The sequence below is a fragment of the Cupressus sempervirens genome, chromosome 3 (genome assembly GCF_028749045.1).
Source record: "Cupressus sempervirens isolate cs-2001-9-10 chromosome 3, ASM2874904v1, whole genome shotgun sequence".
Lineage (NCBI taxonomy): Eukaryota > Viridiplantae > Streptophyta > Pinopsida > Cupressales > Cupressaceae > Cupressus > Cupressus sempervirens.
The window spans coordinates 196537403-196555761 of record NC_143120.1 but is presented as its reverse complement, the minus strand read 5'-3'; the positions used below and the strand labels follow the sequence as shown (position 1 = coordinate 196555761).

The window sequence follows — 18359 nt, the reverse complement described above, 5'->3', positions numbered from 1 at the left end:
TCCTTCCATCCATAGAGGGTCTATCTTCAATCAACAGTGTAGGAGACACCAGAGCAACAAAAGGGTTAGCTTTAGAAGTAGTACGGATTTGATCAATCATCCCTTATGGTGGGTTCTTTGTGAGCCATTCAATAGACTAAGGGCCTATTGACTAATTTGAATTTGAATAAACATTGTTTGTTAAAATAAAATTATAAATAAATTAGATCAAATACTAATAACATAATGAAAATTGCATATTGTAATGGGTAGAGGAAGATATGTTTAGGACATTTCTCAATTTTTTTGGAATAGTTCTTTTATAATAATTTTGATGGGTTTGTTTAAAGAGTAAAACAATTGAATGGATAACATTTTCCTATATATTTTAAATGATTGTCAAACATTATTTTTTAAATTGTGTTTACCCAAAAATGAAAAAGAAGTTAATTTTGTTAATTATGCAAAGACAAAGTATCATGTAAATGCCAATATGACTTTTTGATAGAGCATCTTCTAACAAGTTTGGTGAAGAATCTCCACACTTTGCTTGCTTTAAATTTAGATGGAGTGACTAATAATAACATCTAAGTGGCAAGAGAAGGGGAATAAAGTCTTTTAATGTCCAAATTTATAATTACACACCTTGATGACAACATTGGCAAACAAGTAATTTTAGTGTTAACTTATACAATCTAATTTTTTAGTAGATAATATATATAAAATAAAAGTTTGTAAATGTGTAAACTAGGTGTGCATGTGAGAAATTTTGAACTATTTTAGTATTCAAAAGATAAGAACAATTGAATTATTAGATCAGGTGAACATTTTACTACATAATAGTACCAAGCAAATATTAAATTACACTAAATATGACCAATAAATTCATAAATACTTTAAAATTAAATTTTCCACACTTTTGACATCTTATTAAATATATTAATATATTTTTATTCTTAGCTGTGATGTCTGGGTAGATTGTGTTACAATTTTTGCATCCACGTTTCGGATCACACTCTGTCCGTCATTAGGATGAGAGAGCTTGAAGGGAAAAAGTCTACTTCTTTAAGGTTTCAATTGAATAGATTTAACTTTTTTTATTCTCTTAATTGAATGGAATTTGGTTTTTTTCTAAATATAGAACTTTTGTCTTATTCTATATTTATATTCAAATTCTTGTCAATATTATTATTATAATTAATAAGATTTTATTATTAGTCTTTTTTAATTTATATTTTAACTATGAAAAGCTATTCATTATTTTTTCGTAGTTATTAATTTAATTTTGATATTTTTTTAGTATTCAAAAGATAAGAACAACTGAATTATTAAATAGGTGAACATTCTACTACACAGTAGTAGCAAGCAAATATTAAATTAAATTTATTAAGATTTCCCTATATTTATTCTCTTAATTCAATGGAATTTGGTTTTTTCTAAATATAGAACTTCTGTCTTATTCTATATTTAGTTATTATTTTAAGTGTTATTATTTTTAGTAGTTATTAATTTAATTTTAATAATTTTTTTACGTATTCAAAAGATAAGAACAACGGAATTATTAAATCAGGCGAATAGTAACAAGCAAAACATAAATATTTTTATATATTTTTATTGCAATCTACTTCCATTTTGGCGTAATAATTCGTCTTAATTCGTTCTTTTCAAATATGAAACACATTAGACGTAATAATAAAGTGAAGTATATGAATGCAACTGATTATAAAAAAAAGTTGAATTTTTTTAATTAAAATTAAATTAATAACTAAATATAGAATAAGACAGAAGTTCTATATTTAGAAAAAACCAAATTCCATTCAATTGAGAGAATAAATATAGTCAAATCTATTCACTCATATCATTCAAAGTGGTAAAATATTTGAGATAGAGAATGACAATGGAGATATTTCCAGGTCTTCTGGATGACGTTGGCAGACTGTGTTTGTTGAGGGTGCCATTAACCTCACACCCCACGATGGCCCTTGTTTGTAAACGGTGGAAAAATATTGTATGTAGTCCGCGGTTTTATCAAGATAGAAAGAGATTTGGGGAGTTAATCATATTACCTTGTTGGGATGATATAACAAATGATAAAGGCTGCAAAATAAAATTTTATGATCCTTTGCAAAATTCAATTGAAACCCTACCGCCATTTCCCCCTCAATTTCCACATTTTTCAGCTTGCTCTTTCTGTATTCCCTTTAACCACAAATTGATCGTCACGGGTCTTTTCAGCAGCGTGCCAGAATTCACAGTTCATAAAGCACTAGTCATCTACAACTTTTCCTCTAGTATGTACCCCTGTTAAACATTTGTATCCCTTTTTACTTGTATTTATCATAACATTGTTTCTCTTGTCTTAGGGAAATGGAAGCGAGGCCCCGACCTTCTAGATTGTAGAGTTGATTTCAGTTGTTCCGTGGACTCAGCAAAAGGATTGATTTACATTGCTGGTGGATATGACAGTGACGACGAGGAATTGTGCACAACGACAGTTTATGACATTGAGGAAGAAAAGTGGGAGTATCTTCCCCCAATGATTTGGAGTGAATGTAAGTGCGACAGTGTATTTAACGATGACAAGTTATATGTGTTGAGCCACATGAAAGGGCATATACAAGCCTATGATCCCAACACACGGCAATGGAGTGCCATATGCGATTGCTATTATGATGGAAGTATGCAACCTTCTTTTGCCGCATTTGGACGGATTTATCACGAATGGGATTGGGAAATTATAGAATGGAATTATGTGGAAAACCAATTTCGCATTGCAAGAACGCTTCCTCCCCAAGTCTACAGATTTTTAGGTGGCACAATGTGGAATCAACAGATATTGATGGTTTGCATCCATGAGGAAGCAACAGATATTGAAGGTTGGTTTCAAAATGTTAAGGCCTTTTATTTATTTGAACCTTCAAATGAAGGAGGAAAAGAAGAGAAGTGGACTCTGATCAGTACATTGTCTGCAACAGAACTCCCAAATTTAATCCCTACAATTGGAGCTCTCACTCTCTAACTCTTTTAAGTGAAATGGATTTCAATGTTTTAAACCTTCATGAACTGAAAAAACCCTCTACTATTGTTTTTGGAATGGTTTTATCAAAGCTGAGTTCTATTTGAAAATTAAAAGTAGAATGAACTTTGATTTCTTCTTGCAATGAATATGCCACATGAAAGGGCATATTTCTATTCAAATGAAATTTTTCTATGGTCTCTTTGGATTTTTCTATTCAAATGAAATTTTTATTTTCATTTCTAATTTTAATTAGTTGTACTATTTGTGAGATAGCATTTTGGCCACATCCCTCCATGTATCTATACGTCCCTCTAACTAGGCATCAACGTGGACCACTTCCTAATATTTGCATTGCTAATAGGGTTTGTGTGCCCATTTTCCTCTTCAAATTCCTAATTTGAGTTTCAGGTGTTTGTGTTCTACATATAGCTTCTGCCTAAGCTTTGGTTGATTCCTAGGTTTTTCTTTCAAAGCATAGCGGCAGAGGCGATAGAACTCTTCAACAGAAATTGCTATTGTCCTTGGTAAGTACCCATTAGAGTTGGAAGTCTAGTATTTGTCATATTTAATTGCAATAACAAGAAATCAATACAACATCTTTTTAAGTTATGATCTGTAATTTGTAATGCTTTAATTTGCGAGACGAACTGTTGAGATTTGTAGTTCAAGATAGATGTCATCTATTGTTCAAGATAGAGGCATCTGTCTTCCATTTAGATCTATCTTTTTACTTTTGAATTCAAAATCCCAATAATCATGGGCCAACCCATCCACATGAAAGCCAAATTCTTAGCAATTTATATAATTTTTGGTGGGTTTTTTCTGGATAAGTTTTGCTATTTTTAATTTTTTTCCTTTGCTTCCTTTCTTTAAAAATTTGTCAAATAGTTGGCTTATGGTTTTAAATGTTTCAGTCTTCAGACTTGAAGCACTATTCAGAAATTCAGGGTTCAACGTACAACTCAAAATAGAAGCTTACCATTGAAAATGTGCTTTCAATATTTAGAGGATTACAAGTCCTAAACTGATCTACTAATGACCATTCTTTTCTATTGTTAAAATAAGCTCACAATTTTGCAGATGATTTCTAAACCAAAATGGATTGAATTTTGACATTTATCATGCACCTTCTAAAAATGGTCCTCACTCAAAAAAAACTAGGTGTAAGTCTACCTCAAATAGCAAGTGACTTAAGAAGTAATTTCCTCGAGCTACTCATGAAATCTTTTATCAGCTACAGACTGGAGAATATATCTGCACTGGAAATGATGGAGCCTCCAAACAAGCTCTTCAATCTTCACACAACTCTAGCTTTACGAGCCAAAATGATGAAACCTCTAAGAATGAGTTTGTCAACTCAGAATGTTGCTCATAGTAAGGAAAATCCTCATGCCTATTCATAAGATGTGCCTACTACTGCTATTACCTTCTAATGACCAATTTGATCCTCCCGTAGTGTTGATATTGTGACTTCCTCGTTATGAAAAAAAATTCTTAGTGTACCCCTAAAAAAATGCTCCCTGTTATTTGCAATTCTGAGAATAACATTGTACCAGTACATCTAGAATCCAATGGCAATATACAACATGAACCAGACCAACACCAATGACTATATGAGTTTCTGAGAAATAGTCCCTGCACATGTAATGTCCCTTGGGATGCTCTTAGGATTTCTATCATTCATTTTTGTGAAGCTTCTTATTGTTTGTTTGCTTTTGCAAACTGTTTGCGGATATGTCTGCATATCTGCCCATTTTCCCTTTTACATTCCTAGAAGAGGAAATTGACAGGCGCATTTTCATGTGTTTCTACATTTTGGGGCTCTAGTGGCACAAGAGAATCATCTGGGACATTTTCAACTACCAATTTTGTGTGAGACTTTGAAATTGGGGCATTTGGATTTCCAATGGAAACTGGGGATGACCGGCCTCTCATACGAGGGCTTCTACATACAAGAATCTCTTTAGCTTTGACCATTTTACGGGTCTGTTTTGGTTTAGGCATGGTTGGAGTAGATGTTGTAAGAATAGTTGTTGTAGGAACAGACCTTTTCCTTTTTTTTACTTTAATAGGGGGGTTTTGGGCTTCCTTTTCAAGGTTAGGGCTTTCTGCACTAACCATATGCTTGCCATTTTTTGTAGAAGAACACGTTATAACATTCTCTAAAATAGGTTCAACCGGCTTATCTAGAGAGCATTCTTTTTTTGGTTCAACTAGATTTTGACTCAGCTCTATGATTTCTTCCTCATTTTCTAAGTTTTGAGGAACAGAGTTGGCTTGAGGCTGTACGGTATTAGATTCAACAAATTCTACCCACTAAATAGGGAAGGAATACCTAAGTAATCTTTCAACTAGAAGTTTAATGAGGGCATGATGGGAACATTAACTTGTATGTTATGTCTTATGCAATTGAACAATTTAAAATGATGAGCATGCAAGTTTGAAAACCTACTTTCATAGGTTTTATATCTAAGAATGTGGGTTGCTAATTCTGGTTATAGAGGTGGAAGAGAAAATCTCTTACATCCTTGTTTTGTAATGTCTAGTTGAGGGTCACCTAGTTGAGCGAACTATGCCCTTGAGGACTTGGTATCATGTTCATTTGGATAATGTTCCCCAATTGCCTATAATTATGTGACTTCTGCTATCCTTTCTTCGGTAGCTATCACTCTTAATCCCCAAACTGAGGCTTCCCCTTCATCAAATGTCATCATGAACTCCATTGCCACTTCTTCATTGAACTCTGTTAATTGTAAGAAGTAACCAAGCCATCTACAAGCATGAAATCACAAAATTGTTTCAATGTCCATGAGTAAAATATTATGAACGACTGGCTCATACCTCTTTAATTGTTCCCCCATCTTCAAAATGTCTACCTTCCACTCTCACCACTATGATAATTTTTTGCCCCTTTTAGCTCTGCAAATTCCCTCTTTCTCTGAGTTTCAAATTAACCTTTATGAAAAATGTCATCTGTTATTAACACTTCTATTAACAAGACCCCTTTGTTTTCGGCATGTAAAATAATGATACATTTATAATGAAGGACATCAAGGCTTTAATTGAAGGTTTTCTCACAATAACTCTTAGTCCTTTCAATCATGCCAAGTATAGGTGATCTTTTCCCAAAAATCTCAATGAAAAGGTACAAAAGATACAGAAAGATTTTTAAAATAGCCTATAACATGGACATGACTTAGGATAACATTGAGATGACATTTGGAAATTAACACACTTTCTCGGCCCACCACTAAAATTTGACAAGTGTCCACACTTCAAACATTTTTGGTATAGGAATTAGGCTTATAGTGCCTTATACTATATTCTTTCATAACCTCAATGATTAGGTTTGATGTGATTTGAGCTCCTTGATTTGTAACAAGTTCTCTGGGGACTCCATAATGGTTGAATATTTCTTCATATAGGAATTTGGCTACTTTCTCATCTCTTGCATGTTTTATTGCTCCAATATTTCTTCCTCCTTTTGTGATATTCTAAAGACATCATCTCCTCTTGAATCATTTGATTTGTAATACTCTTTGTATTTGTCAAAAAATAGAGTTTGCATTTCATCCCAAGTACCTACTGCATTGGCTCCTAAGCCCATGAACCATTGTAAAGTTGACTCTTTTAGTGTTGCTGGAAACAACTTGAGCTTATGGGCATTAGTGTTATAGTCAAAGCTACGATAGAGTATGTCAAACTCAAACAAGAAAGTATCAGGATCTTTAGTTGCAAGGCCATAAAAGTTTGGAAGAGTGTTTGGAGGTATATTTTTGAGATTAGCATTGGTTAGTAGGCTTGGGAGAGGAAATGGAAAAGTAGTTGTGCCATTATTGGAGGTATTTGATTATGAGGTTGCTGCTAAAAAGGAACCTTGGGTACTAGATTGTTAACAACTGGTGGATTTGGAGTAGTACTATCAAGGAAATTGGCCAAAATTTTAGTAGAAGGTTGAAGACCACTTGTATCTAAAGGTTTTTCTCTTGAGGATGATTCTGTAGGAAAAATAGGGCTTGCATCCTCAAAAGGAAACTTGGCTTCTTCTTCAATTTCTTGGTTCAGATTCATAGATTCTCATGTCCCATATTCATCTTGTTTTCTTCCTCGTATATGCATGCAATTAAATTGGTGACTTATTAATCAAGCGCACAATCTTGTGGTTTCTAACTAACACACTAATTTAAAAATAGAGGAATCATGAAGGTTCCTACTTTGACACCATCCCTGGCAACGACACCAAAAATGCAGGGTTTCCATAGTAGATAAAGATAATCATACTCTTATTCCTTTCGAGGATACTGTCTATTTTGAGAATTATCTCTTCAATCATGAACTACACTTGAATTGTCAACCCAGGGATGTAGAACTTAAAATGGGTCAACATAGTATGTGCACTATGTTCCTTCAAGTCTTAACATTTATGCTATAGGAAAGTAAAATGCATTAAAGGAATCTATACTACTAATACAGAATAGTAAACATACTTGGACTAACAACATATAACATGAGAAAACTTTGAAAAAGGAATTTTAAGCTAGTTAATAATTCAAACATCCACTATGATTGTTTTCCACAAGTGCTACAAGAACTTTCACAATAACTATGCTATAGGACTAATACAGTAAATCTATCTTAAAATAGTAAACTGCAAGAAATGAATCTACTCCACTTAAATCTATTCCACCTCCCAAGTGGGCCCCCTTGGTTGGCTTCAACTAACTAAGAACACAATAGGTATTCCAAAATCACTTTCTCATTAGAATTCTTCTTTTTCTACATGATTGAATAATTTGTAGATAACAAAAAAGAGAAACTTGGGAATCCCCCTTAACTAACTTGTCCCCTCTTTTCTTATATATATATATAGAGGATTGGAACTTATTACAAACATCACGTAAAAATTGTGAGCAAACATTTTCATAAGAAAAAGGCAGGATGTCAACCATGACTCTAAAACATATATTGAGCAATAGAATATTGTCCATAAATATGTAGCAAGTCGGGTCTCCTGGAATAACTCTTCTTGCAGATGTAGCTTAACACTCAGAACTGACCTCTGCTTCTCATGCTATGATTGGTCTTCATTACTTCTTTAATACAATGTTCAACACTCTTTGTGCCACTTCTCCATTTCCTAAAAATTAGAAACATTCAAACACATATGCACAACAATATTTCTACTCTTATTCAAATATTAGAACATAGCTTAAAATATTTATATGAAATACTACACTTTATATATATACTATTAAGCAAGGCATGTCATATCCATTATCCATAGGTTTAATAAGTTCTAGCTACATCCATCATAAGACAAATATGCTGGAAATGTTTTTCACAAGGCTCAAAGAGTAAGTTTAGACTATATAAAAACTATATCAAATTTGAGACACTAATATGCCTCATCATTGAATAGACAAGTGCAAGAATTGCTGCAGAAATGTCTAATCAGAGAAAATTTTAGTCCTTGTGCAGGACCTATTGTGTTAGTACCTAAAAAGAATGGAGAATGGAGAATGTGTACTGATTCTAGAGTTATAAACAAGATAATAGATAGTTTGAGTGGAGCAAAGTATTTTACAAAAATTGATTTGAAAAGTGGTTATCATCAGATTAGAATTAGGGAAGGAGATGAATGGAAAACTACTTTTAAGACTAATGAAGGATTGTATGAACGATTGGTTATGCCCTTTAGTTTGACTAATGCTCCTAGTCCTTTCATGAGATTGATGAATGAAGTTCTGAAGAAATTTTTGGTAAATTTGCGATTGTATATCTTGATGACATTTTGATATTTAGCAATAGTAAGGAAGAACATCTTGAGAAAATTAGACAAGTATTGCAGAAATTGAAGGAAGAAAAGTTGTTGATGAATTTGAAGAAATGTTCATTCATGAACGAAGAAATTGTATACCTTGGTTTTGTAATTTCAGCTGATGGACTAAAAATGGACCCTGAAAAGATGAGAGTTATTCTTGATTAGCCTACACTAGAGAATGTTGGAGAGGTAAGATCATTTCATGGATTGGCAAGTTTTTATAGGAAGTTTATTAGAAATTCTAGTTCTATTTGTAATGCTATGATTGAAATTATGAGAGGAGATAAAAATGATTTCAAATGGACACATGAAGCACAGAGAAGTTTTGAAACATTGAAACAAAATATTGCAAAATTGCCTACACTTGCTTTGCTTGATTTTAATAAAGTTTTTCAAGTTGAATGTGATGCTATTGGAAGTGCAATTGGAGCTATTTTGAGTCAAGAAGGAAGACTTGTAGCTTTCTTTAGTGAGAAGTTGAATGGCGCTAAGAGAAAATATTCAGTTTATCATCAAGAGCTCTACACTATTGTTTAAGCTTTGAAGAAATGGAGATGTTATTTGATGCCTAAAGATTTTGTGTTGTATACTGACCATAAAGCTTTGCAGTATTTGGGAAGTCAGCATAAGTTGAATCAGAGATATATGAAGTGGGTTGAGTTTTTGTAGAATTTTTCCTTTTATTGAAGCATAAAAGTGGATAGTTGAATAGAGTTGTTGATGCCTTCAGCTAAAGAAGAAATTTGATGATAGAGGTGAGAGTTGAGGTACTTGGTTTTGATGATTTGAAGCATTTATATTAGAATAATATTGATTTTGTAGAACCTTGGAAAGCTTGTAAATAACAAACAATGAGTGATAAGTGGGATGATTATTTCATTGGGGAAGACATGTTGTTTAAAGGAATTCAGTTATGCATACGTAGATGATCTATGAGAGAAAACATAATGAAGGAGAAACATAGTGGTGGACTTGCTGGACATTTTGAGATTCATAAGATAGTGAAATTGATTCCAAATAGATACTTTTGGCCACAAATTTATAAGGATGTGCAAAAAATGGTAAGTTGTAAAATTTGTCAAACAACAAAAGGAACTAGTTAGAATCTAGGATTGTATTCACCTTTGCATATACCCGATAAGCCTTAGGAAGATATTAGCATGGCCTTTGTTCTTGGTTTACCTAGAACATAGAGGGATAATGATTTTATCTTTGCTGTGGTTGACAGATTTTCAAAGATGGCTCATTTCATACCTTGCGAAAAAAAATCTGATGCATTAAATATAGCTGATTTATTCTTCAAGAAAGTGGTAAGATTGAATGGTTTGCCTAAATCTATTGTTTCAGACAGAGATACTAAGTTAATTGGTAATTTTTGGAAGACATTATGGAAGAAGCTAAATACAGAGTTGAATTTTAGTTCTGCATTTCACCCTCAAATAGATGGACAAACTGAAGTTGTGAACATAAGTTTGGGTAATTTGTTGAGATGTTTGGTTGGAGATAAACCTGCTAATTGGGATTTTTTGGTGTTAGTTTTGTACAACTACATAACATATAGCAATTGAATACTTGATATGCAATATCAAACACTCAATTCCTCTCTTGAAAAGTTAATACTCATGAAGACATGAGATAAACTCCAATGTTCCTTACACTTGTGGATACTAAGTCAGTAATATAGATGTGATTTGTTGGTAATCACATAGGTGGCCTTGCATTGTTCATTCGAGGATGACTTGGATTTTTGGTGATGGTGATGATGATGGGTTTGTAAAATATACAAGTGCCAGATAATGTCAATGGTGGTGATGATGGGGTGTGTGTCTGCCAATGATGCTCTGATTCTCTAACTTTCTAAGAATGAACTCCAACTACTAAACTACTTGCTACTCTACTCCTACTCCTATGAATGGAAAGATTATCAAATGGACGGGGATCAAATCTAATGAAAGTTAACCAGTGACTCTATCTACATAGATGCAATGATTCAAGGGAAAAAGACTACTTTACCACACAAGGCTTCCTAACTAGCTGCTAGTATGCTAGTGGCCTAGTTTATAGATCCCTATCAAACATCCACTAATATCACCATGCAACTATCCATCTACTCCTACTCTTAAAAAAATTCTCAAAATGAAATGTATTTTATCAAGTTCATTGAAATCTAACTCTAATTATTGGAAGTAGAAACTATGCAATAACACCAAATGTTCTTAATCACCATGCAAGTCACAACAATGATAAAGAGAGGCAATTTTGTATTATCTTAAGCAACAATTTTTTTCAACACTTTACAAATGAGAGCAAATAACCTTATATAGAGGCCAAAATTACAACCAATGGTAGAGATTAAGAGGCAAAATCAATGATCCAAATTGGATCCTTAAAACCCTAATTAGGGTTGCCACCCCATCGGCCAATGAGAAGATGCCACCTCATCAATGGACTAATGAAAAAAAGGAAAAGTGACAACCAATGACAAGTCACCAAAATGGTAGTGTGTTAGAATCAAATACCTATCCTACCCAAAAGAAAGGAGAAATTGCCACTTGGGCTTACATTAAATGATCTTCATGCAACTAAGCTAATATCTCTTCTGTGATGCTCCCACTATCTTAAGGAAGGGTTGCCTGATGCAAATGTTGGATAGGCTGACAATCTCTCCAATACTTGTTCTCAACCTCCAACTTTACAAACCTTTCATTTTCCTTCCTCAACCTTTCTCTAATTAAAACCATGCCTTCTTGGATCTCCTCACATTCCGTGTCATCTGTGACTCTTCCCATGTTATGCTCCATTATCTCATACTCCTAAGCTACAATCTCATCCAATCCCTTGATAACCATTGGTATATCAATCTGAACTCTTCAATGACCATAATTGTCACTCTTAATTACCTTTTACACCATTTTTGCAATTTGTTTCTAGCTCTCGCTATCACCCTTTTCCACTAACCCTTGGATATCTTCAACTATTTGGGCAGTCACTACCTTGCTTCTTGGCATAAGCATCTGCCTTGACCATAGTGGTGCAATGCATCTCCACAAATCTAGATTTGGTTTGATTAGAAAAGCATTACCAATGGCCTTGGGCACTTGGCTTATCTCCTCAATATCAATTGGCATATCCTCTTTTTCATTAGTGATTGTCACATCATCTCCATGTTGGTTCTCCGAGAGAGGAGAGTACTTAGTACTATAATTGTAACCACTTGATTCTAAATCAAAGCTCGCCTCTATCATGACCCCTTGTTCACTTGTATTATCCTCTTGGCTTCTAGCCTCAATTATGCTCTCCCTTGATGGTGATGCATTCTATTTCTTCGTTGGAGATCCTTGATGTTCTCTACTTTTCTCAACCTCCAAACTTCTCTTGTTTCTCTTAACTACTCTTTGTTGCTAGCTATTGCCTCCACTTTTCTGCCGGATTGACTCTGCTAGACCTTCCTCTGGTTTCATCTTCTCATAAGTGAGGTGTACCCTTTGACTTTGTAAGGAAGGATCCTGATGATCATCCAATTCCATTGGACTCAACTTCATTTCATCCACTGTATTATAATCTCCTCGGCACATTTTCATCATCTTCTAGTTGATCGGGAATATCAAGGCCTCTCCATTTGATTTCCCTCATCATGTTCACTAACAACCTTGAGAAAGCTAGCTTTCTCATGTGAAAGTCATCTTGTGCATTGGCCCAAAAATCTTCTATAGTAGGAACATGTTTGAATGTATTTCCATGAGATGCCTTGATAAGACCATTAGGATCGAATCCTTGTCTTGCTCTATACCATCCTAGATGGTACCATTCTAATTCTTTCTCCATAGTTGCAAAGGTGACAGGATTGGGGCAAGTATCTTTGCCTATTCCAAATGAGAAGGTAATCCCTGCCTCACCTTTAAGTTTCATCATCTTGTCATAATGCTCAAGTTGCCTAGCCAACTCCATCAAAACTACCTTGTTGGATGGGTGCCTTGGAAGTCTTTTGGGACAAATGTACTTCCTACTACTCTAATATATATTAATTTCAAAAATTGGATGAACCAACTCCCATACTTCTCAACTCTTACCTCTGCTTCCATTGAGCGCCTCTTAGCAAGTGTCACTTGCAATATCCTTACTGTCTTTATGGCAAAGGTATCCTAAAATATCTTATAGTCTTTGGGGTTGTGCAAATGAAGTTGCGGATAGCACTCATGCACCAAACATTGCCCTAGTTTGTTTCCCAATCACTCCTAAGGTCTTTAGTCTAGGATTTTCATATAGTCTCGCAATTAGATAGAAAAGATAGGACCGCACATAGAATTGCTTTTGATTTTGCACTATCCTAAGTTGGAACTCTAGATTTTCAATTATGATTCTAGCCCAATCAAATTTTCTCTTTCCATTCTCAATTTCATCAATCAAGAAGTACATCAATTTTTGAATTGCATACCTTGAGCTAAGCCCATGATTTGGCTAAGAAGCACAATAAGATTGTCATATTCTAGTTTAAAATCTGACCTAGTGAGCTTTGATGACTTAGTGACTCCCTTCTTTCCTTCATGTAGCCAATTTTTCTTTAGATGAATGAAATAAGTCTCTTGGTTATCTTGAAATAATTTAGCCATCTGATCCATCATTATCACTATCATGCTTTTATATTGGGGAATATTAAATGCTTCTTCAACCACTTGTCTGCCGATGTTGGCCCACACTCTCTTCCCTTCATAAAAAATGATAGACCTACTAATGATATCAAACTGAGATGCACACTCCATTACAAATTCTAGACAAGGCAAGGTAGAAGGGAAGACCACTGCATGTACAATTCTAGTCTTGTAGATCTTTGCTATGGGGGATTGTCCTTCCTTCAATTTGTCCTTCAACTGTATCATGTTCATTGTATAGATATTGGTATCACTTATTCAGTTCACTTTTGATAAAAAGGTGGTCTTAGGCATCATGTCTTCCCTTTCTTCTTTGGTATTCGTTCCCTTTGGGTTCTTGCTTGCACTAACATCTACCATCCTAAACACTTATTTCTACCCCTTTGTTCTAAATAGAATGGACTACACTTATCGATCTTTGACCTTTTTTCTATTGATGGAATCTAGCTTATTTCTACCTCGCCAATTCTTATCTCTACACTTATCAATCTCCAACTTTCAACCTATGGGTGGGACTACCACTTATTTCTGCCTCTTCGTTACCTTAGGAGGGACTGCACTTATATCTCCCAACTTCAACCTAGGATGGTCTAGCTTATTTCTGCCTCTCCAAGTGTCCTATCATAAAATCTACACTTATCTCTCCAAACTTCAACCTATCAATGGAATGATGAAGTGGTGGATGATAAATGCAAGAAGAATATAAGGGAAATGAACCAAGCAAGAACAAGCAATAGAATTCGCATTTAACAATCTTCAGCTCTAAAAATGAATAGAATTTTACCTTAATTTTGTCTTTACCAATAATTGGGCCCTCTTCAAGTTTGAATCATATTTTGAAAATTTCAAGCCTCCTTGCAAATAATGATACCTTAGCAAAAATTAGAATTTTGACCTCCTTGAAATCACCCAAATTTGCCAAAAATCAGACCTTGGATCATGTATCTCCTTTGCCAAATAAAATCACACAAATCTAGGGCAGAAATTTGCAGTGTTCGAAAAGAAAATCAGACCTCAAAAAAAATTGCCCAAGAAAGGAAAAAATTTAGATATGCTCCAAAATTGCCCTAGGGTAGAAATTTTCCCAATATGGAAGAAGAAAAAATGCCACCAAGCAAGGAAAATCTGCCCAAAAATCACCCAAATCTGCAAGTGGCTCCTTTAGAAGAAAATCGCTCATCAAGGAAGGAGGAGGAAGAAGGAATGAGGAAATAAGAGGGGGGGGGAGCCCCTTCTTATAGCAAAATTTCTTGCCTCTCCAAGTGGGCTGACTTGTCTAGTAGGAGAGCAAAAATTAAATTAGCTCTTTATTAATGGCCCAAATTTAAATGACATGCTAAAATTACATTACCCATAGTGAAATTAGTCATTTAATTGGTAATTTTGATATAAAAAAATGCAAAATAAAATAAGGAAAGCCTAGGAGATGTCAAAATTTTCATTTAATAACGTTTTGACAATTAAGATATTATTAAAATCGAATCTAGCAAGCTAAAATCAATTTTCAATTCCAATTTACCAATTTCCTTTAAAAAATTTAAAATCTTCTAGGCAATATTTCAACCATCCGTGCACCGCTCGCCGGCCACTGCTGCCGGCTGAGCAGCCACTAGGCAGCCCCGCCCCGACTGCCGCCGGCGGCCCACCTTGCCGCCACCTCCTCCCTGTCGACGATGCCTTCTTCCACCGGTTGTTCTGCTCCGTCCGCTGCTCCGCTTGGTTTCGCCTCCCCACTACTCTGTCGGGTCCAGTAAGCAGCACCAGTGGACGTCCTTCGCCCGGTCAGCGACAGTTCAGCATCCTGTCGCTAGCGTGGACACTTCTGGTAGTTGACACGTGTACTGCGCATCTCACAGTCACCAATCTGCAGCGGGTGCCCCATCAGCGATTCTGAACCAGCCAACGTGCGACACGTGGCAGGTCAGCCACGTGGCATATTGTCATGTGGCAGGTCAACCACGTGGCATATTGTCACGTGGCCCCTGCCACATCATCCGTACTTGCCGCGTGGTGATGCCACATGGTACTTTTTACGGTGACGACTGTCTAGCCGTCAAATTCAATCCCGTGGATTGCTGACATCATCCTTGCATCATCCAAGACCTTGGATGCACCTCTCCTATTTTGTTTTGGACCTACTTGTGGTTTTTTGGCCATAACTTTTGCATACAGAAGTATTTTTTCGATCCAAAAGAAGTGTCGAAAAGTTGGTTCCAAGACAGAGATTTTGGTGTAGGTATTTTTTGGTTTTGATATTTTTTTATTGCCCATTTTTTCAATCAAATTTTGAAGTCCTCTTTTTGACTCCGACATGCATATCTTTTGCGTCCCATGTCAATTTTTTGAAAACTTTATATTTTTGGAAAGCTGGTTTTCTCACCTTTTCATAAATGTAGTCCTTTTTCTTCGTTTTTGGCCTTTTCTCTTTCTATCATAGTTTTGGCATTTTTGCTCTATGGTGGATATTTTGAGTGTTTTGGGCCTGAGGATCATTTTCCTGGTATGGTTTGCTTTATTTTTGGCTGTACTTTCTTTTGGTTCAGCCCTTTTTCAGTTCTGATCATTGTAGCTCTCATTTTGAAGCACTTCTTTATTTCACACTGAGATAAACTGTCACTTTTGCATTCTGGGAGTCATGAACGTTGCTTTGAGTCAGTTGTGCATGCACTATTTCATAAAGCACCATGGGGGGGATTATTTGTTTGCTATTTTAGGCATTCTCCCTTTGTCAAGTGAGTGTCCCTTCCACGACATTAGCCCCATGTAGAGTCAGTTAGACCATGTCTTTATCGATGTCTGTACCTCTTTTCCTCTCTCCTCGTTCTTGATTCGTTTGTAGGAGATTTTGGCCCACCTTCTCAGTTGCCTGTCATCACACCCCGCCTGCATTAAGGGGGGGTTATGCTATTGTTCTAATGCATCCGTGGTTCGATGGTTCGATAGTGTGAACTATGTATTTAGTGGTTGATCCTATATACAAGGCGATTCCAGTGGCTGGCTACCTATGCATTTCTTTTGATTAGCATGTTGGTAGATTTGCGGCTTTTTCATGCTTCAGTGATGCTGCTTCTTCATGATCACTTCTCGTTCCTATTTTAGGGGACAATTTCCCTAGTTGGAGACTTCTTTAGTTCTTCACTAGGTTCTTACCTCTTTTTGGGGGAGGGTTTTTCCCACGTGGTTTTCTCTCTTTCTCCTTTACAGAGGTTGCATCTTTTCTTGCATTGTACTTGGGTACCTAACATGGCCTCCTTGCTGGGACCCATTATGCATTCATCTTAGTTTTGTGAGCTTAAGGCATTTCCCTAAGTTGCACTTAAGGGGGGGTGTTAGAGTAAATAATTAATTATTTATTATTTATTCTATTTGCTTAAGCTTACTTAGGTCATTCATTTATTTAATGCATGTAGTGGTTAGTTGTTGACAACATGGGAGTTTGTTCCCTTCTAGTTGTCACACTTATCTCCTAGCACCTTCCAGCTTGTTCTACAAGCTTCCATGAGCTCTTTATATTCGGGCTCTCTCTCATTGTATTATCACAACATAAGATCATTGTGCATATTGTAAATACATTTCCTCTTGTGTTTGCATTCATGTGGTCTCTCATGTCCGTTTATGGTTTTCCCCTTGCTCCATGCTCTTCCTCTTCATGGCTTCTCTTTGACAGGTCTCGCATGCAGGTGATCTTGGGCATCTTCAGAGTTGGCTTTCCTCAACTCCAACATCTTATTCTCTTTGTTCATTTAAATTTGTATGTTTCTTTTGCACATAACTCTAAGCAAGGGATGTTCATAGGTTTAAGTTGGACTTATTCCTAATGAATCTGCCCATACATGCGTCACTTTGCAACCTCATCATATTAAAAGATTAGATAATGCAGTAATAAACACTCAAATATAATGGTGATGCAATCACAAGTATGTGATTATCTTCTATAGTTACCAAAATTTAACACTCCATTTATAGATTTCATTTTATCATGACAAGCACAATGACTACAACCATGTGTGTTAGCAATAAAATTTTATCATGTGATATTGTCATCTCAACATGATGTTCACCATGGGTTACTCCTAGAGGGTGAATTACATGAGCCAAGTCATGGAGTCTCTCACATGGCATCCACCATTGCTACTCCCAAAGGGTGGATCCTTGATGGCCACTCTCAAAGGGTGGATCCACCATGGCTATTCCTTTAGGTTGGAATAAGGGCTTTCACCACAAACTTCTCTTGTAGAGAAGAATGCATTAACAAGGGATTGCACCTCGAAATTCTCTCTTATAGAGAAGAACTTTTTTACAAGGGATTGCACTTCGAACATCTCTCATAGAGAACTCATTAACAAGGGATTACACCTCAAACTTCTCCCTCACAGAGAAGAACTCGTTATCCCACATTAAAGATCATCAAAAAGCTGAAACTCCCTCTCGGTAGGGGCAACATTCTCATAGCTTTGATTATCACAATAAATTTTAGTTGGTTCCAATTTTCATTAAAACAAGGAGATTTTGTAGTCACATTGGTACATGAGCTTGCTGATCCTTTACAAAGGACTTGGCACTCTCCCTCTAGCATACATGCTCCCTCTCAATAATCTTCTAGCATTAGAGGTATTGAATCCAACTAATTGATGAGTTAGGTAGGTGATCGATCAACTATTGAAATGTCATTTAGTTGTCCACCACTGTAAACAAGAGCCCTTAGAAGAGTAGGCCCACCCTACATACTAAGGAAGGAACAACGTTGAATCCAACCTCTGCACCACAATACCCTATGATGTGTAAGGGCCAATTCCCTTCTTATGGTCTAATCAGTCATCTACCCCCACCCTTCCTCATAGAATTGCTAGGGCAAGCCCATAGAATAGATGGTAGGGGCACATTCTAGTAA

At 35.7% G+C, this 18359-nt stretch overlaps 1 protein-coding gene across 1 annotated transcript; it reads left to right on the top strand.

The window, feature by feature from the left end:
* Positions 1-1870: 1870 nt before the first annotated feature.
* LOC149565491 (F-box/kelch-repeat protein At1g80440-like) lies at positions 1871-2998 on the top strand. The gene is made up of 2 exons (XM_089817141.1): positions 1871-2270; positions 2343-2998. The coding sequence occupies exons 1-2, from the start codon at positions 1871-1873 to the stop codon at positions 2996-2998; spliced, it is 1056 nt and encodes a 351-aa protein (XP_089673267.1).
* Positions 2999-18359: the final 15361 nt, after the last annotated feature.

Excerpts from the sequence above, each read along its gene's own strand:
- LOC149565491 (XM_089817141.1), top strand. The coding sequence starts at position 1,871 with ATGACAATGGAGATATTTCCAGGTCTTCTGGATGACGTTGGCAGACTG. Across the intron at positions 2,271-2,342 it reads CATCTACAACTTTTCCTCTA|GGAAATGGAAGCGAGGCCCC; the intron begins GTATGTACCCCT and ends CTCTTGTCTTAG.